Genomic DNA, 26639 nt, shown 5'->3' with positions numbered 1-26639 from the left:
TATGCTTTGCGATTTTAATGGCATTCTCATGTTACTTTCATAGTACAAGCATCTGTGTGCCTTGTACTTTTAGATTGGCTTTGAGAAGTAGTTCCATTACTTTGCTGTCTTCAAGATCATGCTTTGGGAATATATAGGTGTATAATAAACAAAGCAGCAATGTATTAGCATGTATCCTGTTTGTAGCTTGAGCTTCGCTCTCATCCTAACCTTGCATAGCTTTCATAATGAACTACCAATATCTAACATTGTCACCTAGGAATTCCGCCCAGTACAGGTGAGGACAGCACCTAATCTTTGTTGTGTGTTTAATAGCAGCTGAGATATAACATGGGAAAGAAATCTTGTGAGAAGGTAGATGCAATGTGCCTCGTAACACTGCAAAATTCTAAACATCTATGGCTTTTTTTGCTTCATTAGAAGGCGCATGCAGCTGTTTACTTGCTTTGGTGTGAAAAATCCTAGCAAATCAAGGGGTAGGGTGACCGATGCTAACAGTGGTTGGTCCTCGTCTGATGCAGCTGATTCACTTGGAAGTCAAACCTGCCATTCGGAATCAGATCATAAGAGAGCTGAAGGTGCTTCATGAGTGCAACTCTCCGCACATAGTGGGCTTTTACGGAGCCTTCTACAGCGATGGTGAAATCAACGTCTGCATGGAATACATGGTGAGTGGCATCCCTCGTTGACTTCATCTTTAATGCTTTGTTTTCACATGGTTGCACAAAAGGGCTCCAGGTGACTCAATTAACAATCCTGTTGCATGAACAGCCTTAAATGGCATTAGAAGGGCCACTGACCAGGCCCAATTGCAAATTTTGGTTATACAGTTAAAACTCTATATAAAGAAGTCTGTAAAATCGGTAATTTGCTTCTCAAATAAGTGCAGTCGCCGGTGGATATTTCTTGCATGGAAAGGGTTGCAAAATTTTCCAAATTATTGAGCAGTTGGAAAAAGCAAATTTGAATGACAAAACAATTAATTTTGTTGAATTTGAGAGGTGGCAATGAAAGATACAGTTTGAAGCCGTGTTGACAATACGTTCACATCGGTGGTACACAACGAAGCCATCCACACTCTCACGTCCACTCCGACCCTGCAGCTAATAGTGTCGCCCGCAGTAGGACAACGCCATCATGAAAAATGCCTGCTGTGGAAAGTGAATGCAGCATCTGCCCCTCGCTTCAGCATGTCTCCAAAACTCAAGATAACATATTGTATGCAACCTCTGAAACGAAATGCACGGAGAGACAGTGCACATGATGCCATGCCATTTGGCACACACTCTCTTTGCCCACGTGGCAGATTACCTCTAAAACGGGGTGCGCGGGTTGAGTTTGCGCTCTGCCATGTGCAGCCACGGCTGCACTAGAAAAGGAGACTCACAACAACCTGCTCCCTCTCCCCTTTCCCCTTGCTTGCACGGTAAAGTGCAATGCCTAAACCTAAAGGCACTCATCAAGCCACCATCCTTCTCAGCTCACCCTCGCATGCTTTCACTTGTGCCCAAAGCATACAGCACGCAGGGCACGATAGGGTCTCATCACACTTGGACTTCATATGGAACACGGCTCCATTTTGGTGCTCACTCTTGGTAGTGCAGTGTGCGATTTGAGAGGTATGTTTGCAGGCAGCCGCTTGTAATTGCTTGTAATTCAACCAGTTGATTATCTGCATCAGTGGATGTTGCCTTTGAATTTCTAGGTGTTCGTTCACGACAGCAGTGAAATTTCCTTATATTGTGAAATCCTGTATAAGCACTTTTTTTTGGAGGTTCTTAAATATATGGTGTTCTATGGATAAAAAGATATAAAAAGGGAAACACTTTGTTATATCGAGAGTTTCGTTATATTGAAGGTCATTATATCAAGGCTTAACTGTACACTGTAAGTTGTAAGGCACTGTCTAGGGAGCGCATTACTGAAGTGATTTTTCAAATCGATTCATTATTGGAGGAGATACCGTGTTACCAGGAGGCGAGCTTCAGTGTTAACAGACACACTGTCCCTCTTTGGCTCGACTAGCATCCGCAAGCGGTGTTCCTTACCTCCCTTCTTCCATATCGGAGCCGAGAGACCGTTGTGTTCACGTGACGAGCCTTGCCTCCATTTTCTTCTTCTGCTGTGTGGTGTATTTCCAGTGGGAGCATTGCTCGTTTCGCATGTGATGATTAACTTAAGTCACGTGGCATGGTTAGTGATGTAGCCAGCAGTGCGTCTTGCGTGTGACCTTGACTCTTTCGCTCCCTCTAGAAGGGCACATGGCCTTCTGTTTGAAATTTCTATTGTTCTTGTGCCATGCAGCCGTTTCATACTTAGCAGGCACGGTCACTACTGCGTGATCTACGAGCTGCACTTGTTTGATTTCAATGCCATACCTTGGTGGTGAAGCAGTGCACTGACAAGGACAACGCGAAGACACACAAGAAAACATGACGCTCGCATTGTCCTTGTCAGTGTGCTGCTTCACCACCAAGGTATGATGATTAAACACCAACTCACCCAACTTTCCACATTACTGCAATGCCATAATTTGTGTGGTGGTGAGGGGCCCTTTAAGCTAGCAACAGTTGAAAGTGTGTTCATACAGGCACGTGACAGAAGTTGTCTGGCCAGCATTGACTGGTGAATGAAGAGTCTCTTGCCACTACTGATGTTCACATTGGCAAGCTTGTTTTATGATGTGTGCAATTCTGGCCTGTGAGTTGCCACCTTGGAAGTGCCCTGCCCTCAACAATAAATCTTGCGATTGGTGTCGTTATTGCGCTGTGCCTGCTTTTACACCAAAAGCGTTACTGTCTAATTGCATCAAACAGCACAAAAGAGGGAATGAGATGGTAAATTGGACACGTCTGCTTTCATCTCGTTTGCCTCAACCAGGCAGAAACTTCCTCCATACAGACCAACAAGCGGTGTACAGGTTTGCGTCTTCAGTGTCACACGGGCTTAACTTTAACTGCTCTTTCGTTATTTTTGCCTCTTCTAACTTATAACTTATTTTGATGGCTCTTGTAACTTTTTTCTAACTGCCTCAAAATGTACTATGGTGGTACATCAGCATTGGCAGTGCAGCATGACTAACTCTTATGTTTAATAACATTGCAGGATGGTGGCTCCTTAGATTTAGTGCTAAAAAAGGCAGGCCGCATACCTGAAAAAATTTTGGGCAAGGTCACAATAGCGGTGAGTATTACCTTTTTGCACGAGATTTGCATTTCCACAATGCAAGTGCAGTAGGCTTAAAAACTAAAAGCGCTATTGATGAGGGCTTTCTAATTTGGAAGTTCTAAAGCCTTGCCTGCATGCATGCAGTTTTTGTATGTGGTTGTAGAAGAGAGTACATAACAAACATATTTTGCAGGTACTGAAAGGTCTCAATTATCTGAGGGAGAAGCATCAGATAATGCATCGTGGTATGTGTATATTGCTATTATGTTCTTCCTCGTTTCTGTTATTCTTATCTGCATCTCATTGGCATGCTATTAAATTGGTCTATTTTTGGGATTAAGATTGTTTTTGTGTTTCTAAGACTTAAATGCAAAGAAACGACCCTGCAACACTTTTTTAAGGACACCCTTTTTTTGCTCTAGACCTCCCCTTAGCGTGTGAAAGAAGCAAAAGGAATTATGGCACTTTACGCATATAAACACAAGTTATTGGTCGAAGAAACATCAACATGCAAGCAACATTAGGGTAATCCTCGACTAAAATTTTCGTTACTCTGGATGCCACAGTTGACTCTCCCATGATGGGTTAGTGTGGCACCCAATAGGTGCAGAGCATCAATATTATGTAAAAGAAGTTGGCACGCGATGGTTGCCAAGTCTGCTCAGCTTGTTGATGGCATTACCATGGCCTCCGAAACCTGGCGGCATGTGGCCCAATCTCATAGGCCATAGCATTGCTTCTATAGTTGCAACAGCTTTGCAATGTGGCTGTTGGCGTGCTATGTGCTTGGCATGTTGATGTGTCATGGTTGTGGTTGCAACACATTGCTTAAACTTAAATGGCTGTACTTAAAATGGCTGTAAAACGCACTGCTGTAGTTTTTTCATAGTACATACTTGCAATAACATATAATGCAAACGTAAATTGAACAATGAGCTTTTAACCAATGGTCATAGTGCCACACATCAATGTCATGTCTGTTGCACGAAACTGAATCTGAACCCTGCTCAATTTTATTGTTATACACATTGCCTCACACACGCGCACGCACACACAGTAATCCCTCGTTATAATGAAGTCAGCGGGATGGCGAAAAAATTCGTTATAAGCAGTAATTCGATATAAGCGACTACAGTCGCCGACTGATTTTCCAGACTCCAAAAATTTGGACATGCTCGATTATTCGGTCTGCTTCGCGGCACCGCCATTCTCCCCATAGACTATAATGTATAACAACTTCCGAAAGTTCGGACACCTTCTAACCTCTCACCTGATTTTTCGGACACTCCTTGAGCCAACTCGATCGAGAGCACCATGCAACGACTCTGACCGGTACATGGTTCGACTTGCTGAACGCCATTTTTGTTTTGAACGGAGGCTCCTTGCTGCCCCACGAAGTGGCGCTACTGGAAATCCCCGCTCATCATCATAGTTTCTGCCTGGTTCGATAGTGTGGTTCTACAGCAGTTCCGGTTTCAGCTTAGTCAGGCATGTCAAGACAATCCAGCAGCTGATTTGTTTCTTCGCGCACGACGCTGCGAGTAGGCCACGTTTTTCGTTTGTGTGACTGGTGTCGGCATGGTGGTGTTTGCTTTGTGTGCTGTGTCGAGGTTCCGGTGATCCAACGCGGCATACGGAAACATCGCGTCAAGTGTCTAATGGCGCCGATAGTGCCCGCGCAGACTGCGCTGCGGAATGCAGGGGCCGGAAGGCCTAAGATTTGTCGCCTTCCGATGTGCTCCCTACCGACGCGGACAATGTTCTGCCGAGACTTGCGCAGTGGTTGCGTTGCGATTCTGGACACCGTCTCATTTGACAGTTTCACATGTGCTGACACTGCTGTACTGACATGCGCAGAACTCGACGACGGCGAGATCATTCGTCAGGTTTCTGCTGCACCGCCAGACGATGACCGAGTCTGAAGATGACGCACCATGTGCTACGCTGCCGTCACATGCGGAGTGTGTACAAGCAGTGACTGTGCTTTCAGCCGCCTATCGTGACCGTATGACCCTCTCCGAGATTCAGGCTTATCTGATTGCGCGTAAACGGAACAGCGTGCAACGGCACATTCATGATTTCTTCAAGCCTACTGCCGAGCCGGAATAAGTGCGTGGAAATAAAGGATTTCATTTTTTTCCCCTTAATCTGCTTTTTCGGACACCTGTTTATTCAGACATTTTCGCAGTCCCCGTGAGGTCCGAATAAACGCTCGGCGACTGTACTCCAGAAAGGCTAAAGCAGTCTAGCTTTAATTGCGCCACAGCTACAAGGAAATCAAAATACATTGTATTCAGTGAAGCAAAAGTTTATTCAGGTGCAAAAAGGCAGTGAGCTTTGGCTGTTTCGTGTTCTTACCGGGTGCGAGCAACCCCTGCTCTAATTTGACCAAGCATTGCACGAGGCCATGGTTGCCTCCCATGCATTCAACCTTATTTCGCAGCAGGAATAGGTACTCCTGCATCTGCACCATAGTTGGCATTTCACGTGGTCCGCCGGCTCTTCATCCTCGTCAGGGTCACCAACAGTGTCAATTAGTATATCTCTGCATCTGTCGTTGGGACGACCACGGGAGCAGCGGTATCAGCCAACGCCAATGTCTCCAAGTCGCCTTCTCCCTCTGCCAGCAATTTTATGAACAGCCTCATACAGATTGCTACAAGTCCAGTCATTGTCAGGCTGGTCATCGTCAGGGTTGCTGGCGACGGCGCGGGAAAAGCCAGCGTGCACAAAGCAGTTGGCGACCTTCGAAGGTGCACGAGTTCTGGCTGCGAAAGCCTTGCGGTACAGCTTCCAGGTGGTCTCAATGATGCCCTGATCCATTGGTTGCAGTAGTGCGGTTGTGTTTGCAGCAAAAATTCCTGGCGATCGCCTTGAGGTTGTCGATCTTCCTGTATCTTGGACAGTTGTCAATTATGAAAAGCACTTGCTGATTCTTTGCATCGAACCGTCTATTCAGAAGGCGCACATAGTCTTAAAAAATAGCAGCAGTCATCCACGCTCGCTTGTTACATCTGTAGATGCATTCCTTGGGAATAGTTGCATTTCGGAAACGCCGCTACTTTTCCGCCTTCCCCAGTATCAACAAGGGAAGCTTGTGCTCGCCTGTTGCATTGGCACCAAACAGCACCGTGACATGCTCCTTGCTCTGTTTTCTTCCGGATGAGGATCCACGAGCGATAGTGAACATGCTATTTGGTAGCCTCTTGTAGAAAAATGCAGCCTCTTCTAGGATGTAGATGTCTTTGCCTTCATACTTTTCAAGTAAAGCTTAGAGCCGATGTTAATGCTATATATTTATAGTGTCACGGCTTACGGCTGCGCTTTTGCCAACAATAGACTTTGAGGTCACGCCGTGTCATTTTTTGAACTGCTCAAGCCTGTCATTGCTGCACTTGAAATCTTTATGGCCCATTTGGAGGGCTGGAGCTTTGGCTTTTGCAGTAAGTGCAGGTCCATGTAGGAGAAATTTGCACTCCTGGCATTCTTCAGCCACTGTAGAAGTGCACCTTCCACCACGGGGTTTTTCAAATCACGATTCCTCTTTCTCTTCGCCGAGAAGCGCTTCTTAAAGGCATCCAGTACAGCTTCCTTGTTTTTCAATACAGTTGATAAAGTAGACGGTGGTATGCTGAATTCCTTCATGATGTCAGTTTTCTGCCGGTCGCCTTTTTCTACTTCTTTTATCAGCAGAACTTTCTGCTCCAAAGTCAGGTGCTTTCGCCTAAATACTGACGGAGCCATTTATCACTGTAGACCACAGAAGCACACGCGAGGCACACCTAACGAAGCCCTGCGAATAACACATAATCATATGGCCTGTAGCACAGATCCAAATGCATGTGCTGTTGGCGCCAAGGTGACTGAATGTGGCGGGCGACGCTGAAGGCAGAAGCTCCAAATGTCTGTCAGAGCATCTCGGTTTCCTCATCAGTGTGCGCTGGTGATGGCGATGGTTGCAATGGCGGGCTTGGCATCGGCTTCACGTGTAGCGGAAGAAAGGCGATTGGAGTTGTGGAGACCAGGAAGCAGGAACCAAAGAAAGGCACCTGTTGGCGGAAGATTGTGCTCGGGAGGACAGGCCGGAAGAGGGCAGCTTTGGAGGGGCAGCGACGTCGAAACTGGCAATGAGGAGGTGAGGAGTTGACATGAAGGCGAGAGAGGAGTGACTGGCCTCCAAACGGCTTGCAGACTGGAGCGCGAATAAGGAGGGGAAAGCAGTGGGTGCATTTATCGAAGGGGGGGGGGGGGTGCGGAGGTCACAGAAGACAAAGAGAGTATCGCGCTGGAAAGCGTCGCAAATGTCGTGGCTCAAGTCTGAGGTTGTGTTTGTTGTTTTCCCAGAAAACAATTAGCAGCTCACTGTGGGTACGCAGCGCGATCATGAAAACTGAACAGTTTTGCGGTGGGGGCTTTGCGTGATCACTGGACAATTTTTCCCGAGGTGTGCAGCCATGAAGTTTGCAAAACGAGAGTTTTTCGGTGCACCATTGTCAACGACACTGTGCTAATTAAACGGTTTGAGTGTCGGTGTTCGCACACAGTTGCGTCTGTGCCATTTACAAATGTGTAGGAACAAAATTCAATGACCCTACCACGCATTTAGACTGTTTGTCTAAAGTCGGATGGTGCAAATCGAGCGTGACCGGCTCGAGAAAATCGCGGGGGAAACAGCTTGCATTAACCTGCCATTGTGACAGCCCGACTCGCCGCTGACGACGCTCAGATTTTTCGTCTTTTCAGCAAGTTATCAGTCGATTTTCACCGTCAAAAGTGCAGCGAAGCTAGGAGCAGTGTTTTGTTGCGATGCAGGTCGATTATGGCAAGCGGCGAGAAAATTTCTAGACCGTCTTCAAAGTCCTCTTCCCGATTTGTTAACGTAGCTCCTCGCATTCAAACATGGCACTTATAATTGGAGAGACATTTCTTTTCTGCATTTTGGCACGTTTCAGCGCCAGAAGTGCTCTTTAGAGAGGTAAAACTTTGCTCATTGGGTTGCACCCCATAAACTGCTACAGCGCAGTCTGCCCGTGATCTTTTGGCCACTTTTTGGCATCCTAGAGACTGCGGTTTTCTGACATCGCTAAGCGTCGCAAAAACTTAAATTTCATGTGGATTCTATCACGGGGGACACCAGTGATGCGATTGCGACTGCGATTAACAATTCAGGTGCACTGCACCATAGAATTTGATAGCTTCCGTTTGCTCCACAGTTAACAGCTGGGAGCAGTCGGCACTCACTTGGTGCCCGTTACTAGGTGGTCATCGGTCATAGGTTTGGTACTTTTGCGGCCTGTTCTGTGCCTGCATGAGACTAATTCGTCGGGGGTATTAATTTGACACTGCATGCGCAAAAGGGTCCGCGCCGCTCAGAGGCGACAATGCCTCTGCTCATCACTTTGCTCTAAGCAGGTCAAGCTCTCCGTGCGCTTCAAGTAATGCGGCTTGAAATGCATACGTTTTGGTCAGGACCAGAAGAAATTACGAATAAAATGATATCTTGAGTAAAGCAATTTCGCGATAACAAAGGATTACTGTGCGGGCGGGCGGGCGGGCGGGCGGGCGGGCGCGCGGTTTTCGGGTCTTACCGGAGTACCAACCACCGCAGGTTTGAGCTTAGTGAGCCACAGGGCCGCGTCAGCCATCGCCTCTATTGCCACTGCGCGCAAGCTCAGTCCGCAAGGGGCTACTGAGCGATGCACGCAAGAACACAGTATTGTTCTGAGTTGACAGAAACCTTTTATTGTATCCGATGGCACCCGACACTGCACAAATGCCCGGTCCCGGGGCGGTGGGAAACCAAAGGGGTCCCGCGCCAAGGGCGGAAAATGCACTCAGGGGTGCCTATAGCACGTCGCTGCGAGAGTACAGGCTGAAGCTGGGACACGCCGCTAGGAAAAGTTATTTGTTTATCTTGCGATAACCAATGGGCCAACGCACGAGAGCTCGGGCAATCTCCTTCGGCTGGGGCCTCCGATAAGTGCGGCTCAGCATGGTACGACCTCATGCGAGCACTAGGTACCCGTTCTTTGGCTCAGCATCCGGAAAGAATCAACATGAGGTACGTGCTCCCCACTCGGGCAAAGGCACCATGCGTAAGCTCAGCCCTAGTCACAAAGGTGTCGGCGGACGAGAGGAAGCATGTAAGTACCCGGCGCAGTCCCAAGGCAGAAGAGGTATGCTACCGTCACGACGGTAGCCACCAGGGGCCGGTTCGTGACGTCGTAGCTCCGCCTTTACCGTGATCCATCGCGAGTGGAGCGCCACCGCTGACAACTGGTTCGGAGCAAGGAGGGAGTGAGGTGTGGGGATTGCAGAAACAGGTGAAATGCACCCGCGCCATGGCGCATCAAATTCCCCACATCCCCACAATATATATACTTAAAAAATGCAGATCAGCTGAAACAGCCGAGACAGCTTGCCATCCCATTACAATATTAGCAAAGGAAACTTCATTTTTGCAACATTGATGTTATCTCTTTTAACTCCTGCCATTTAATTAGTGCAGTTTCTGTGCTCACTATGCAAAATCCTTCATTTGGTGGTTTCAGCTTGCTTGTGTCACCTATATTTTTAAGCAGGTTTCTTTGCATTTAGGCCTTAGCATCCTAACACTCATTTTGCTGATAAATGAGACTAATTAGGCTGAACCAGTACATCGACATGGTCTGCACAGCCAGATAGCTGCTCATTGCATGTTTTTACAGCCACACTGTGTCCTACTTGTGATCTCCTAACTCATATTTACACCCCCTGGATATCTGTGTTTCATGCTGTCAAGCATGGAAGACAGACTACCATAGCACTATATAACTACCATACCATAACTAACTACCACAGCACCAACGAAACCTGTCGTAGTGGGTGCAGTGCACCATGTGATCACAGCATGTAGTTGCTTTTGACGCCACACTGAATTAGTTGTCAAGATTTGAGAGCTGTAGTGGGATGGGCAACCAATGAAATCTGGCATGGATGTATCTAAATTTTAAGGTTATTTCTTTCCTTGAAGTCATTATGTTCTCGAGTACCCTTTGTAGCCAGTATGTTGCAGTGCCTACAAAATGTTGTGGTGGATATCTGCAAAAAATCTCATTCTTTGGTTATGTATTGCCTCACTCGCAGATGTCAAGCCATCAAACATGCTTGTGAATTCTAGGGGCGAAATCAAGATCTGCGACTTTGGCGTGAGCGGGCAACTGATTGATTCAATGGCAAACTCTTTTGTGGGAACACGGTCTTACATGTCGGTAAGTGCCAATGCTGCCCCCTTTATTTATTTATTTATTTATTTATTTATTTATCTATTTATTTATTTATTACAAATACCTACAGCGCCCGGGTCAGGCATTATCGAAGGGGAGTTAAAGGCCAACTGCAACGAAATTTCACTTGGGCTAAACTGACTATAAATGCCTAGTGTATAATCTCAAAGTAATCTTGGCAAAGCTGCAGGGCACGTGCCCAGGCAGCCAGGCGCATTGCTCATCATTTGCAAGTTGATAGGCATTTCTCTCGGTGTGCGTTCTCCCTGTTGCGCTGGTGATTTGAGCTGTTGGAAGAATGCCGATGCGTTGCGTGGCCGTCGGGTGCTCGAATACGTACTCAAACACAAGCAATAGTTGTGCAGTACACAACGCTGAGTAGAGGAAGGCTGAGCACATCTTTCCTGTCCCAGCTTTTAGAGCGAAAGCGTGCACTGTGGCATAGCAGGCAAGTGTGACACAGATTAGCCAACGCGCACAAAGCATGTAAACTGCAGTTGACGAAGCTGCATTTCGATAGCACAGGCACTTACCCATCATGCTAGGTCTGCTTGGCAAACGCTTCCTCAGGGTGACTACAAGTACTATATGCTGCGATGGCGCATGAAAGCCTAAGGTAATGTTCAAAGGTAAGTTCTATTCAAGTGCGATATTCTCGAGCGATCATTTCTGGTAACGCATCATCTTCGAGATATTTTGTGCGGCTCTACATTGAACGCGTCGAAGTGCACGAACGAAATCCTTTCTGACTCAGCGCCAGAAACGAGCATGAACCGCATGCGGCATTTGCCACGCAGGAGAAGGAAACGTGGCGGCCAGGGTGTAGGTGCGGCAGCAAGCCACGTTGGAGTGCAATGCTGCCATAGCGAAATGGGCGAAGTTCTGTCACGGCCGCAGTCCTGCCTGTCTGGCCATGAGTTTATGCACACTTAGCACCTATGCTTAGCACCGAGCCCCTGAAGCCTGGCCGTACCAAGCTTCAGCTACTTATCATCCTTTACTGCAGATGGCAGTAGTTGTCTGATCGGTCTGATAGGTCGACGAGTGGGGCACTTCCAGCGTGCCAGGCAGTGGCCGGTGAAGTCAAATGCATCATACCAGAGACATTATCATCCCAAAAATGTTACCCTGCACTTTAAACGTGACCCACAGCAGCGCAGGGATCAGTTGTTGCCACAGCGCTAGCGGACAAGTGCATGGTGAGCGAGCACTTCTTTGTTTATTGAAGGCGCAAATGTAACACGCTCTCTCCAGTGAGCCCGAACAGCATGCTGCTGGTCAGCCAAGCTAGCGCGCGATGCAACCTGTTCCAGCTGCTCTGGCGTGCGATAGGACATGTTCTATTCCCGCGCCAGCCACACTAGACTTCAGAACCTCCGATTTTCGCCAATGTAGTGTAACTGCACAATGCGGCGATCGCGTCCGTGTTAAGCCGGACTATATCGCACCTTTAGCTTGGCGACGTGCTCTTCTTTGAGCGGAGGAAGAACACGTTGAAGCCCTACTGTTGAACGGAGACAACCAGACATAGAAAGCCGGCTGGACTCTGAGAATACTTCTAAATGAAAGAACATCACGGGCGTGCAACGGCGTTGTCACAGCGCATGAAGCAGCTAACAAAGTATACTGACTGTGGCTAGCAGACAGGCTGGGCATGTTCGATGTTACACCGGAACGGAATACAAGCAAGGAAAGCAGACAGCACGGGCGCTGGTTCTCTGCATTCTTCACTGTGTGTCACTTTCGCCAAGCGATAATGGCGGAGTTTTTTTTCACTTTCAGTATGAAAAACATCGATTTTTCAAGCTCTTTGTGATGCATTGACTTGTATTTCAAGTGTAAGATTTTGCGTAGAGGCTACTGCATGTCTGAATTATCTGAAACTGGGTCTTTTATGCAGTCGAAAATTTTATTGCAGTTGGCCTTTAATTACAAACATAAAGGGGAAAAATAGAATGTTGTGAAAACTGCATCAAATCAGTTATAGTATTAAAAATGCAATCATCATGATTAAAGAGGAAGACAACACATCCAATAATACCAAGTATAAAACATCCCATTACAATATTTGTTACACAATGCTTAAAAAGTACACTGGAAGTATTATTTAAAACAGATTCATGTAAAGTTCTCTATGGCAGATGAAAAATTGGGTGCAGACATTTATGTCATACGGAAGCAAATTCCATCCTGCAGTTGTTTCCGGAAAGAACGAAAACGCATACATTTATGCGACTTTGGTAGGGCCTTATTTTCTTATAATTGTTGTGTCTTAGACTGATAGTAAGATTGCTTTAAATATGCTCTTGTCGATTCCTGTGCTACCGCTGTTCATATTGCGTAAAAGGGTCAACATGATTATTTTTCTCTGTCTGGACATCAACTTCAACCCTAGATATTCCCTGATTTGCGAACCTCTAGTTTGATAGTTGTAGATGTCCATGACGAATCTTGCAGCCCTTTTCTGAAAATGCTCTAACTTCAAGAACATTTGTGAAGGGGTCCCACGCTGCGCGTGCGTGTTCTAACACCGGCCTAGTATTAGATGAGAAGTTTCTTTCAAAGCTTTGGGCATATACTTGAAGTTCTTTTGGAAAAGAAATAGAAGGTGCCACTCTTTAGTGCTTGTTTTGTCAATGCGGGATCCAGTCCAATGTCGCAGTTAAAGTGACGCCGAGGTGTTTGACTCCATCAATTCTGGGTGCTAAAACATTATTTAGAGAGTATGAACTAGACACCTTTTTCTTTTTGTTTGTAAATTGAACGTGATCACATTTTACAATGTTCAAATCCATCTTCGACTTGGCATGCCAAGAACAAATTTTTTTCGAGATCAAACTGCAACACATTCGTTTCTTTGGTACATGACACAGGATGGTATACAACACAATGATCCACATACAGTCCGAGATTCGAAATGCGGCCTTCACTTAAATCATTAATAAAAATGAGGCATGGTAGCGGCCTAAGGACTGACCCTTGAGGCACACCTCATAAAATATGAACCGTTCGTGATGTCGCACCATTCAGAACCAATTTTTGCAGCCATTTGTACAAATAATCTTTTAAGTCAACTGTACAGTGATTCGAGAAAACCAAGAAATGACAGTTTTTATAAGAGAAAGTTATGCTTTACACAAATACAGTAAATCACCAGAAGCTAGAGTAGAAAATAAGAGATAGCATTGTAGTTGCTGAGAGGCAAGAATGCCTATATGGAGATCAAATAATGCAAGAATTGGTGTTTTTCAAGGTCATTTGACAGCTTTTGGAATGTGTTTAAATACAAATTTTCTGGGTACGTCTCACACGTCCTAAAATAGGTGCACCGACACTGCTAAAAAATGCACTCCAGGTGTACCAGCCACGGTGCTTCTGTGACTGTGGTGCTCCACTACAGAGCACCAGGTTGTGCGTTCGATACCCAGTTGTCAGAGCTGCGTTGCAATGGAGCCAGGGTGCATAACACTAAACTGGAATATCAAGTTAAAGCTGCCTATGCCCATGCATCTGGTGCTCAGTCAAGCAAAATTTCTTGAAGGTGATTTCACTGAAAGTGGTAATTTTACAATATTGCTCCTGAATAAAACTTACCTTTGCTCGGCATGGTACGCCACCATGACTGATTGCCATTGCGGGATGTATTTGTCACCGAAATTGCTGCATTTTCTTATCGTTGTGTGCTGTTTTATCTTGCTCACTCATCGAAGCTCCGCTTACACCAATTCTTGTAGCCAGGGGATCTGCATGATTTTTCTTCGTACGAGTACTTCGAAGTAGTCTTGCATTTTGCTGCAAGCGATAGGGTTGTTATTGTAGTTACACATGATTTAATCAAAGGCTGTGGAGTATGTGCTGGGGCTTGGAAATTTTGCTGCCAGAAGGCATTTCAGTGTTGACGAGGTCTGCATGTAGCTACTGGTGAAAGCAGCACAAGTTGCTTGCTACAAATGAGGTGGTTCGAGTCTTCTGGAGGCCAAAGACCAGAAAGCTGTCACTGTTTGCACATAGTGGACATATATATTTGCTGCAAAGCTAGGTTATTTGACACATTCTTTTAGTTATTACTGTCTTACTTTTCAATTTTTCACTCTTTCGAAAATGTTTCCATAATAGTTAGCTTCACATGATAAATGCACCCTCCCTCTCCAACTTTGCTTTCGTTTCTCTAAATAAAAAAAGTGCTTATTATAGAGTAAAAACAATGCTTTAAAATTCATGTTGCCGTGCTGACATATGGGTACCAAGGATTCAGTGTGAAATTCCAAAAAGGAAAGTCTGGCCTCCATTTTTTCCATCAGTGAACAACTGTTTTTGACAATGAGTAAAAATACTGTTTCCAAAGAATAAATTACCAGTCTAAACTTATTTAATGTTGCTGTTTAGTGTCTCTTTAATATGCACATTGAAGAACTCAAAATTAATCAAAAGTAATCAAAATTAAATAATGCCTTCAAGACTGCATCTCCCATGGGCCCCATGCTGCTTCGAGACATTGAGTCAATCAGCACTCAAGATATGTTTATTGTTTCGTTGCATCCTGAGTCAGTCTTTTAGTGATATATGTTATGCCCGTGACAGCCGGAGCGACTTCAAGGCACGCACTACACTGTTCAGTCGGACATCTGGAGCCTGGGCCTATCATTGGTGGAAATGGCACTGGGCCGCTACCCGATCCCACCACCTGATGACCGAGAACTGACTGCCATCTTTGGCCGCAACTACACCCCTGAAAGTGAGTGTGAAGTGCTTCTCTCTATTTATTTCCCAGTTTCCTGCAAAGTTGTAAAACCTAGTGTCCACTTGAAGGGTTGCCTTTGATGCCACTCGAAATAGTAATAACTGGCCAGAATGCATGTCTTCTCACTTTTACTTAATCTTTGCGTATATTTTAAGCAAAATTACTTTTGAACAAATTGCTGAAGTGTGCAAAGTGGAGCATTTACATCAGCTATCTTGACAGGAAATACTCATTGCTATTTATTAAAATTAATGAAATTCTGGGTTTTCACATGCCAAAACCAGGACATGATTATGAGGCACGTTGTAGCGGGGGACTCCAGGTTAATTTTGACCACCTGGGGTTCTTTAACATGCACCGAATGCACTGTGTACAGGCATTCTCACATTTCGCCTGCATCGAAATGCGGCCGCTGCGGCCAGGATTTGATCCCGCGCGTTCGGGCTTAGAAGTGCAATGCTAAAGCCACTATGCCACCATGATGGGCATGCTTTTTATGATGCTTGTCATTAGCCTAATGCTTTTCTGCTCACTACATTTGTGGCATCAAACTGGGAAAGCATGTAGGCATCATGCAAATTAATTTATGCATATAGTTTCGTTGAGTGGAAATAAGGGCAGGAAGAAACGAAGTGGGCAGGACAGACTGTTTGTCCACTTGTCTGTTGTTGAGGGAGCTTTCATGGCCCCGGAGATAGTGCTTGGCTCGTAATTCAAGGGACCTCAGATAGAAGCCTATTATATAACTTTGCTGTTTTTATGGCATTTTCTTTAGTGAAATTTGCTGTTTGCTTGTTACCGGCCACACATGCTACCGAAACTAATAACCATGGCCCATATCAGTCGTCAAAGGAAAAAAAAAAAAAATTGGGAGGCTCAGCTTCAAAAACTGATCAGTAGTCCTAAACAAAGTTGTTTCAGGACCACCATTTCTATAAATGACTACATCAAAGATAAAAATGGAAGAGATGTTTATGATATGGGGCCCTCTTCTTGTGCAGGTAACTCTGGCATGGCATCGGGTGATGGACCACGGCCCATGTCAATCTTCGAACTTCTAGACTACATTGTCAACGAAGTGAGCGACGACTAATTCTTTATTCAACGTCTAGAAGACAGTTTTGTAAGACTTGCAATGGAAAAAGTTTCACTTAAGCTTTTGAAGGCAGCTCTAATATGAATGGTACAAATCACGCTAGTGTTAGTGGTGATTGTTAAAAAACAATGCAAACAATTTCTTTCATGTTGTAAATGCTGCATGTGCATTTCAGCCTCCTCGTCTATACATTCTCATCACCACACAGGGCCATTGTAATGGTGGGCATGCTAGCTGAAAGAAGAGAGACCTGTGGCCGCACTGTCGCCTCATAAGTGGTGGAGGTGCTTTTCAGTCCCTATGTCCTCTACCATCTCAAACAGGGTATCAAACTGATCGAGAACTGAACTGACGTTTTCTGCCATCTTGGAACCGAACCCGAACCGGAACTTCTTGAAGGAACCGTTTTGAACTGGTTTGCCCACAGGATCAGCCTAGGGTGATTTTTGCTGAAATTCTACGAGTGTGCAGGCCGATGAGAGTAGACGGCGTTTCTTTTGTCAGTTCGCTGCAGCGTATGGAGTGTCACCTCTGTAACGGTTGTGTTGCTCACCACTGTGATCTTATTGGCTGACTTAACTGCACTCATTGTTGGCACGTGCTGTCTAGACCTATTAGCACCTGTTAAAGGATACAACATAGTGATATCTTGCACTTGACCAAAATCGTCACTCCTTGACCAAATCTTGACCAAAAAGCCTCATTGATGCTCTCTGCTGGGTGCCTGCAACCGTTTGACATCCCATCGGAACCATTCTTTCGCATGGGCTTGCACTTACTTGGCCCATTTTTTCTATCAGCGTTTCGGAACAAGTGGGTCACTGTGGCGACAGATTACTCCACATGCTACACGACCACCAGAATGCTCCCAACCAGCTGCGCCACAGATGTTGCCGATTTTCTTTTACACGATGTGATTTTACAACATAGAGCTCCACACTAACTACTCACTGACTGGGGCCAGACGCTCCTTTCAAAAGTCATTGCAGACATCCTGCAGTCCTGCTCAACCAGTGTTAAGAACGGCCAGCTGCAGTGCAAGTTTTGCCAACCAGTTGCGACTGTGGAAGCAACATATCGGGAGCATCGCCGCCAACCTCTAGCCACGGCGTGGCGAAGTCGACTTTGTGTCGATATCAATACGCGCATCCTCCACTCTCCGTCGGTTCAGCTAGGTGCCGTTGTGACGGAATGAGTTCGGCGGGCCAACTATTGTTACCAAACTCCCCAATGCGGACCTGATCTGCTACGGGTGCGCGAGTTGCTGCGGGAACGCCGTTTTGCGCTCCTTCCCACGCCCCGACCAAGACGCAAGACAACGCACTACACGGAATGGCTTTCACTTTTTGTGAACTTTCACTTTTTTCTTTCACTTTTTGTAAACTCCTTCAGCATTTGGAAGTATTGGCATGCATTTCTAATGCTGGTCTTCAGCTCAACGACTATGTGTAAGTGCTGGTCCGTAAGTAAGACTATCAAAGTGTTGGTGTGCCAGTTTGTCAGCAAAAACGGCATCAAGCCAAACCCTGCAAGATGTCTACAATAATTAGCTTCTCTTGCACAGAATAAGCACTTGAGGAGTTTCCGAAGTCCGCTGTCTTATTGCTGCCGCTTCATCAGCTATTTTGCTGTTATTGCATTGCCATTGCACAAGGTCCTGACCTTGAGTACTGTTTTCACATCTTAGCCTGTCCTCTGTCACTTCGATGCGAACCCACCCACTATTTTGCACACTGACGCTAGTGGTCACAAAATTGATGCTGTCCCTCTGCAGCATGGTCAAACTTCATGAGAGAGGGTAGTTTTGTATGCCAGTCGCACCGTTAGATCTAGATCTGCGGAGCAGGAATGCCTTGCTATAGCTTGGGCTGTATGAAAACTCTTGTGTCTCCTTGTCTGACCCCTTTCTTTATCGATATCTTTCTACTTTTCTTGTGGAGAATTAAGGTAGCTGTGGAATCTCCGTAAATATTTTCTAAGATATTTGCATAAGTCTCCTGTACTCCTTGATTACGTAATGCCTCTATGACTACTGGTATCTCTGCTGAATCAAATGCCTTTTTGTAATCTATGAAAGCCAGATATAGAGGCTGCTTGTACTCCGTAGATTTCTCGATTACCTGATTGATTACATGGATGTGACCCATCGTACAGTATTCCTTCCTAAAGCCAGCCTGCAGTGCCAGCAATGCCATGGACGAGCCTAAATTTATCTGTGCTTAGTCCAGCTTTTGGTAGATGGCAGCACATAATCCATGAGAGAGCGCAAGCAGAAGCGAATTTATTCTTTTTAAGGAGGTATAACATGTTGGCGACTGGGGCTCTTAAAAATAATTTCGTCATTTTTGGTCAGGATTCAGGCTGGTAGCACAGCATGGAAGGTGTTAATAAGTATCATCACAATGAGTGTTGTGAAGAGACTTGCGATCATCTGGCTGCAATGTGTTCTTGAGCTCTTTATGTTTACGGGAGACGGATATTTGGTGCATACATTGACCGTACTATTGTCTAGGGACTAGGGACAGCATGTGGTTAGTCGAAATATAGACTGACCAGATCGCACACAAGCATATATGCATGCAGGAATGCTTTGACAAGCTTTTTCGGTTACTTGTGGAATAAGTTCACTTTAATTTGCGGTGAATGTGATATTTCAGGCTCCTTATTATTTGGACTTTTAAGCGGTCCCCATTGTGTCTGAATTATTGTTTGGCAACTATAGCAATGTATATGAAATATGGCAAGTGCCTCTACACCTGTGCTGCAAGGAAGGTGACAAGGATTAAAGTAAAAATTCTCTTAAGGGACTTAGGACATGCAAGACACTTTGCTAAAAGTCTTTGACAAAGAAGTTTACTCAATTTTAGCACACTTGTTCGGCTGCATTTGTGCACAAGAATGCTTTTCCTTTGAAATGCACACGGAAAGATCTCTTGTCATGGTTGCACTGTGGTCGATGGTTTGTTTTCAACATTTTCTTATACCTCATGTAATTTGGTCGCTGGCAGTTTAGGCACGCAAACTAGTTGTATTGAAGCGCATGAGGTTGACCTTGTGAAAACTGACTAGTGAAGTGGATTAGATACACTACTAGGACATGCTTACAAAGGAGCCTTGTTTTTTGCTTGCTTGACCTTGTGCTCTTGCTTCCCCTAGGCCCCGCCTTCAGTGCCAGCAGGTGTCTTCTCGCCAGAGTTCAAGGACCTCGTTGATCGATGGTCAGTAACACAGTTATTAAACTTTCCCGCAGTACTTGTGCACTTTCTTATTCATATTGGTGTCATTAGGCGAGCCTCTTGCGGTTCCATCATCTTGCGAGAACACTAAAAGATGTCAGTAGCTTTTGACCTTTGTCAAAGAAAACATTTAAGGATTAGACAGCTGCTGGTGCGAGTAACCATAACAATATTTTGGCAGCATTACCTGTGGACATGCAGCTGACCTAATGAAATGGTAATTGAATGAACCCCTTCTTTGTTTACAAACTATTTTCATGGGGTGTACAAGCTGAGCTTGTCCTTGCACAGGTAACAGTACTAGCAGTGTGGGTGAGCGTAGCTTTTTCATGATTTGTAAAGGGCTAAGAACCATTATTTGGCATTGCAAATGGTAAGCTCTGCTGTCTTGCCGTAATTTGAAAATTCATATGAATCGGCAGCAGATACGTCGTGAAACTTCAGCAATTCATTTAAATATAATGCCATCTATGTTTCTTATAATCTTTTTTTCAATGACATCATAGCTTGAAGAGGAATCCAAATGAGCGAGGTGATCTGAAGACATTAATGGTGAGTAGGGTATCTTTTTTGTTTTATAGAGGTAACTAGTCCTCATACTCTGACTCTTTGAAGTTGGTATGTTCCCGTTACGCATGTTTCCCCAGTGCCATCGTTTGCAATTGAGAATTAAAAAAAAAAAGGCCCAATAGAGTTAAGCTCAAATTTTACTGGTTCATACGTTCCCGGAAAAGACAATTTTTTGGCGCCAACGTTCACTACGTCGCCAAGCTGTGATCGTAGATCCCATATACACAAGAAAATGTGCGAGGCGCACGCAATCAAGAACAGTATATAGCTGCCTGCCGTGGAAGCTTCACCGCTATACTCACCCGCGTTTCTCACGTGAAAAATGCCGACGCGCTCTCAGTTTCTCATTTCGGTACCAGCAAATCTTCTCCGGGGTCATCGCACGCGGCCTTCACAGTTATCACCGCCAATCCTATTGCGATAAGCATCCTCACCTATTTGTTTCACAGCACGTAGTGCTGTAGGAAGCGTAGCACATGCTTTTAATAGGCGATAACCGAGCCGTGCCACCTTTCCTTGCTGCAGACTGCGATTCTGGCCGCTAGATCTCATGTGAACAAGAAAAAGTACGAGGCCCGCGCGGTCGAGAACAGTATATAGCCGGCCATCTCACGTGAAAGCGACAGCGCGGTTTCTTATTTAGGTACCAGCAAATCGCCACCCTGGCTGTCGCACGGCGCCTTCATAGCTATCGCCGCCAAACCTATTGCAATAAGTGCCTTCACCTATCTGTGCTACAGCGCAGATGTGTACTGCCATTGGTAGCGTACTGCGCACTTTCAGTAGGCAATAATCCATAAGCGCCGCCGTTCGTTGCTGCAGGCGGGGCAATGTGGGCATCCCATTCCGCTTCAGTGGCATCCAGTGCCGCCCACCAGCTTGATTTCATTTCGGTTTCTCGTCATCCTCTTAAAACACCACGAAGTAGTAACACAACAAAATGCGTCTCTGGCTGCCGGAGCACCACCAGCTCAACTCGCGTCGATGTCTCATGCTGTAATGATCCATGCGGCACTTCGCATTATGTAGATGTAGATAATAGTTGAGTATCAAATTTTCTTTTTAGTTAGGATCGTACGTTTTCCCGGTTAGTACATATTTTTTTAGTTTATTTCTTTTTTAGAACGTATGAAAGAGGTCCTACTGTATTGGGCTATTTTTTGTGCCGAAGAAAGCTCAGCAGTGCTTTTCATGATGCCACAAAGACGTCCATGAACCTCTGGAAGTTTTCTGGTCGCTCGGATGATGGCTTTAAAATTGGACAGACAATGGGAGTGTCTCTGTGCACTCAACACTACAATCAGCTTCCCTTTAATCAAGGTCATATAATTCAACCTGCTTTTCCTTCTATGTGTGTTCATTTTAGAAAGAGAGAGAAAAACAAGGAAAGGCAAGGAAGTTAACTGGATAAATGTCCAATTGGTTGTTGTGCACTGGCAAAACAGGAAGGAAAGAAGGAAAAAGGCAGGAAAATAGATAAATTAAAACTTAATTGTAGCAATGTGTACAGCAAAACTTCATTCTGTAAAATCTTGTTAATTAAGATTTCATGGTCCTCGAAATAACTGTACATTGAATTATTGAGTGGACCAAGAAAACAATTACCAAATGCTTACTACATGAATGTGCCTTTATTTAATGATGAGATCTTCAGCCTTCATTTCTGTAATACACAAAGTCAGTGAAGAACGTGCAATTCTCGTCGTCTCATGCTTGATAAGTTGCGACTTCTTTCAGTGGATAATCAGAGCCATATATGCATCTTTGTCTGAATAGATGTGCTTTTCACTATTGTTCACTACTGTGTGCCCAATGTAGTCGATAGGTTTTATGCCAGCTTGTGTGGGCCATAGTAAAACCTTATCCCTGGTGCTAAATACACTAAGTAAAAATGAAAACACTGCTTGGTATGACCGCTGAAAATAACGGGTTGTAGCCAAAAAGTCCCGAAGGCATGCAGCCAGTTCAGTGTCATGTATGGTGCTACATGCAACAATAAAGGCATGAAGAATTCCTGTTCCTATATAGCACCCACTGGTGATGGTGGTCATGTGGACTGCACTGCTTCATTTTGGTTCAACACTAGGGCCATATTTGCACACTCGCTATGCCGAGGGTTGTATCAATGAATAGGCTCCTGTTAATTTGACTGCGGTTAATTTGATCCCAACTGAAGGGCCTGGCCAATGCACATGCATTTCTATGGTCTCAAACTTTCATTATTTCGATTGTAAAATTGCCCTTGACCAGATAATTCAAACTTTGCCAGTTCACATGCACGCGCCTGACCACTACGGGGACCTAAATAGCGACTCCCTTACTGACCGTGTCCATACGTTGAAATCGCTTTATCTCTTAGAAGACTCCTATTGTCAGTCTGCCCTACAAGAATTTTCAAACAATAATTGTAGCTTAATGACCGAGTAGATTTATCTAATTCTGACACTTGCTTTTATTTTTTTCTCCAAAAAGATTGCGCCCAAAGCTACCTTTGCGACATTCATATGCCTTGCTGCATGAAATGGCTGTATTGCAACGAAGCTGACTGTAAAAACTGTGCGGCAAAGCTGACTTCAGGAAACGAACCATCACTGTACAACATATATTAAACACTTGGCCATTTTTCTTGTTAAAATATCGGGTGCACATTAGATTTCTTTGTTGAGAAGCCTTAATGTTATCTCTTCATTAGTTTTCTGCTTTGGACACACAGAAAGCGGGTGTGCATTTGATAAGGGCGTGTGTAAGAATTGGGCCAATACTGCCAAATGAATCAGGGGTGTGTTATGACGTTTCATTTGGCATCTTGTTCAATTTGGCATGCCAAATAATTACATCAATTTCGTCTGTACTGTCAAGGTCGAATTAACAAAAGTTGACTGTATTTCTGAATTGACGAAATGTTGACGTCATTAAATAACGCGTACATAACAAATGGTAACCTCAGGTACCCATCTCTATTTGCAGAACCATCCGTATGTGCGGACATCGGAGCAAGAGAAAGTGGATTTTGCGGGCTGGGTGTGCCAAACCATGGGCTTGGACCCCTCAACTCCGACAAAACTTACTCCGGAGGGACAGGCCTGACTTCCATAATGGTCAAAACGCAGTGGAGGACGACAGCTGCTCTCGGCCCATGAAGACGGGAAGTGCATTCGCAACAGGGGCGAACATACGTGCGATCTCTGCCTCTTCACACCCACACATTTCTCTTTTGTGGGCACAGGCTCTGTCGGGGTCTGCTGCTCTGACCCCCATCCACCCCCTCCAACCTTCCCCTGTCGTCTATCTGTTGCTTCCAAGTTGTTCTCTGTCTTGGACACTAGTGTCACCACTGGCCACCACAAATCCGTAAAATGAACTTACCTGCAGGCTATAATTGCAGGTGGGAAGCAGTCTGCCACAGCAGTGCAGTAGTTTCAGAGCACTGATGCTAATGCATCAACTGGCAGATTCTGAACGTTTGTGTGTGTTGCAGCAGTGCATTTGAGGAGCGGATGTGAGGGGCCGTTCTTGCACAGCTACTTTATCTTTGCATGTGCACAGCAACAGTTGCAGCGGATAACTTTAGTTGGTGCAATGCTCAAAAAGAGTTCACCCAGGCTGTCTCCTGGGTGCTCTAAAAAAATCGGATACCCGAGGACAGGTCTCCACTTCAGCAAAGGATACTCCTTTTCAAGGAGCGATTGATATTGCATAGGTAACACTGTCATACTTTGCTGTGGCTTAAGGGGGGATGCCTTGTGTGTGCCTGTGTGCAAGCTATTTGCATTGTTGCTGTCATGTAGAGAGGATGTAGTTTTCTATCCGTCTTTACGTGTTGTTATTTAGTTTTTTTTTTTTTGCGATAGAGCAGCTGGCCTCCTGGCCAACTTCCCAGGTAATGCTTTCAGGTTGCTACTGCTTTGATGTGCAGTTAGCAGGACTCTTTTGTGACAGTTGTAGCTACCATTGCGTTTCGTTTCACAGGCCAGAAGTAACAGCATGCACTGCTCACTGCAGGTAGTTGCAAGGTTAGCTGCAGTACAGCTGTTTTTAGTTCTTTTAACTTTTTCATGCCATTCAGCTGCACTTTGAGCTTTTGCTTTCGGTACTCAAACTTGGGTTAGAAGTGGATTGTTAGAGGCTGTGGAATGGAATGTTCTTTTCCCCATTTATTGCTTTCCTTTAGTGTTCAGATTTAGTTAAAGTTACAGGCAAACACTTGTTCCCTGAAGTTGCAGCTCATTCGGTGGAAGTTACCGGCCATGTGTGAAGCTGAGTGTTCTTGAGTTGAACTGTGCAGTGCCTCTCCTTTCCTATTCCTTCTTTGTGTGATAAACTTGTGCCTGCAATGAGCGCACAAAGTGTTTAAAGGAACACTGGCACAGTAATCTCGCCTCGTCTTTCTTTGCTTGACAGGTACCTGTCAACTCTGTAATTGCAGCATGAAGCTAGGTGCATGCTGCCAAACGAGCCCTTGCATTCGTCTTTCACTAGGCCTTTTGACAAATGCGACAAGGGATGAGTCTGGCCGTCTGCTGTCGCTTCCTTGGGAGTGCTGGGTGCCCCTCTTGCCTCCTTTCAACTTTTATTCTGTTGAGTGCTAAATGCACAACATTTTCAGTGGCATGGTGTGACTTTTGACCTCCGCCGGGTTGATTAGCACTTGTGTCAGTGGTTTACAATGCCACACAACAACCATCTTTGATCTCTGATAACACATGGTCTGCTTGATGCCTGAAGCTTCACTGCAGGTTTTGAACTGGTTGTATTAAAAGACACTGTAATTAATTATCTGTTCTAGGCTCCATTCTGTAATTACAGAGTTGATACCTGTTTAACAAAGCAAGAAAATGAGAAACTGTTGTACCATTTCTCCTTTAAAGGGACCGTGGAACGATTTTGATGATTTTGTACAAACGTGCTGAGCCGTTAGGGTAGGCCTTCCTGATCATTAAGTGACACGTTTAAGCGCTCTGTGTAATGCATGCTATTTATTATGTGGTTTTAAAAATATTATCGCTGCCGATTGGTGTGGCGCAGCTCCCCTATGTTTTCAGCCGCCCTGTCCCCTGTTACGTAGCAGGGGCGCCCGACGTCAGTGGGGCGAGCTATCTGATTGGCTACCCAGGTTGTGTGATTGGCAATATTTGTTTTAATTTTTTCAACTTTATGGTGAACAGATGTTCATAATAGTTGTAATATTGGTTAACTTGTTTTTCTTTGAAGAAAGCTAACATATCGGAAAGAGAATACACAACGACAATTTAGCACTACACTCTGGAATTTCTGGCACATAGTAATCTAGGGAAAATACGGGGAATGCTGGAGATGGAAATTCAACACGATGAGCAAAACGAGAACAAGGTGAAAGCAGGAGACAATGTTTTGACAAGTGGACTTGTCTTCTTCAAGGCAGCGTATGCTTTCCTTGCCACAGTATATATAGGTGGGGTTCTTCTAAAGGGGAGAGGGTGTAAGGCGGGTGGGTGCGGCAACGAGGGAAGGTGTGTTAACGTGTCGAATTGAGAATAAAGGAATGCTGTGCACAAGGCCAAGCCCCCCCCCGTCTATCGACAGAATGGGGGGGGGTGGCCTTGTGCACAGCATTCCTTTATTCTCAATTTGACACGCTAACACACCTTCCCTCGTTGCCGCACCCACCCGCCATACACCCTCTCCCCTTTAGAAAAACCCCACCTATATATACTGTGGCGAGGAAAGCATATGTTGCCTTGAAGAAGACAAGTCCACTTGTCGAAACAGTGTCTCCTCCTTTCACCTTGTTCTTGTTTTGGCACATAGTAAGTGTCACCTGCTTGTATTAAAATGTGCTCAGATGTGAGCTGCGCAGTCAGTGTTGGTCTCGAGGTTTCTTTCACGAGCGCTATGTGAGCTGCAAATCTTGTGATTGGTGACATGTCAAGCTGTGACATCATGTTCCTCTGCAAGGCAACAGGCAAGCAGAGTGGCTGCAACTCATTGAGCGATCAGATCCAATCAGTGCCAGGATCTATGTGTTTGCAGCTGTCACCTCACGGTGGAGGTTTCGCACTACAATACCATGCATGCACTCTGATTGGGCACTGTGACAGAATGCTCGCAATGCATACTGCTTGGATAGCTCTTGCTGGAGGCTGACGACGAACAGGTGGCTAGCGGAGTCGTCAGATAGATATTGTGTGCTGGCTCCAAGACACAGTAAGTAGATGACGACGTTGCATGATGCAGAGCCAGTGAAGGCATAGCTTAGCTCCGATCGCTCATTGAACGAGTTGAGGAGGAAGTGCTTGGCTATGAAGGAGGGTAACCTTTAATCGCCCATAGCTCTCTGAATATGAGATGCTTCACTTAAATTGCGGTATGAATGTTTTGCTGTAGCTGTACCCTATGTACCTACGAAATTTGTCCAAACCGTTTCTGGGACCCTTTAAAGGAGCGCTGAAACACTTTTTGAACATAGTGAGAAAGCATTGCCGATCTGTTAATGAGGCCCCCTGTAAACATATGAGCCAAATATTAAATATTATTGCGCTGCATGCTGCAGGGAATTCACAATCTCGTGTGAAAAGCCGTGAAAA

At 45.3% G+C, this 26639-nt stretch overlaps 1 protein-coding gene across 1 annotated transcript in view; it reads left to right on the top strand.

The window, feature by feature from the left end:
• Positions 1–25374, top strand: part of Dsor1 (mitogen-activated protein kinase kinase 1) — a 30496-nt gene extending 5122 nt beyond the window's left edge. Inside the window, exons 3-11 of the mRNA XM_050188708.3 lie at positions 522–668; positions 3106–3183; positions 3362–3413; positions 10294–10418; positions 15015–15168; positions 16176–16252; positions 19427–19488; positions 20013–20058; positions 23044–25374. Of these exons, the coding sequence (XP_050044665.1) occupies positions 522–668; positions 3106–3183; positions 3362–3413; positions 10294–10418; positions 15015–15168; positions 16176–16252; positions 19427–19488; positions 20013–20058; positions 23044–23163 (861 nt within the window). The 3' untranslated portion in view covers positions 23164–25374. The remainder of the gene's footprint in view (positions 1–521; positions 669–3105; positions 3184–3361; positions 3414–10293; positions 10419–15014; positions 15169–16175; positions 16253–19426; positions 19489–20012; positions 20059–23043) is intronic.
• The last annotated feature ends 1265 nt before the right edge of the window (positions 25375–26639 follow it).

Source organism: Dermacentor andersoni, chromosome 2 (genome assembly GCF_023375885.2).
Source record: "Dermacentor andersoni chromosome 2, qqDerAnde1_hic_scaffold, whole genome shotgun sequence".
Classification (NCBI taxonomy): Eukaryota; Metazoa; Arthropoda; class Arachnida; order Ixodida; family Ixodidae; genus Dermacentor; species Dermacentor andersoni.
Note: the sequence above shows the minus strand (reverse complement) of the source record. Positions and strands in the feature narration are given on the sequence as shown.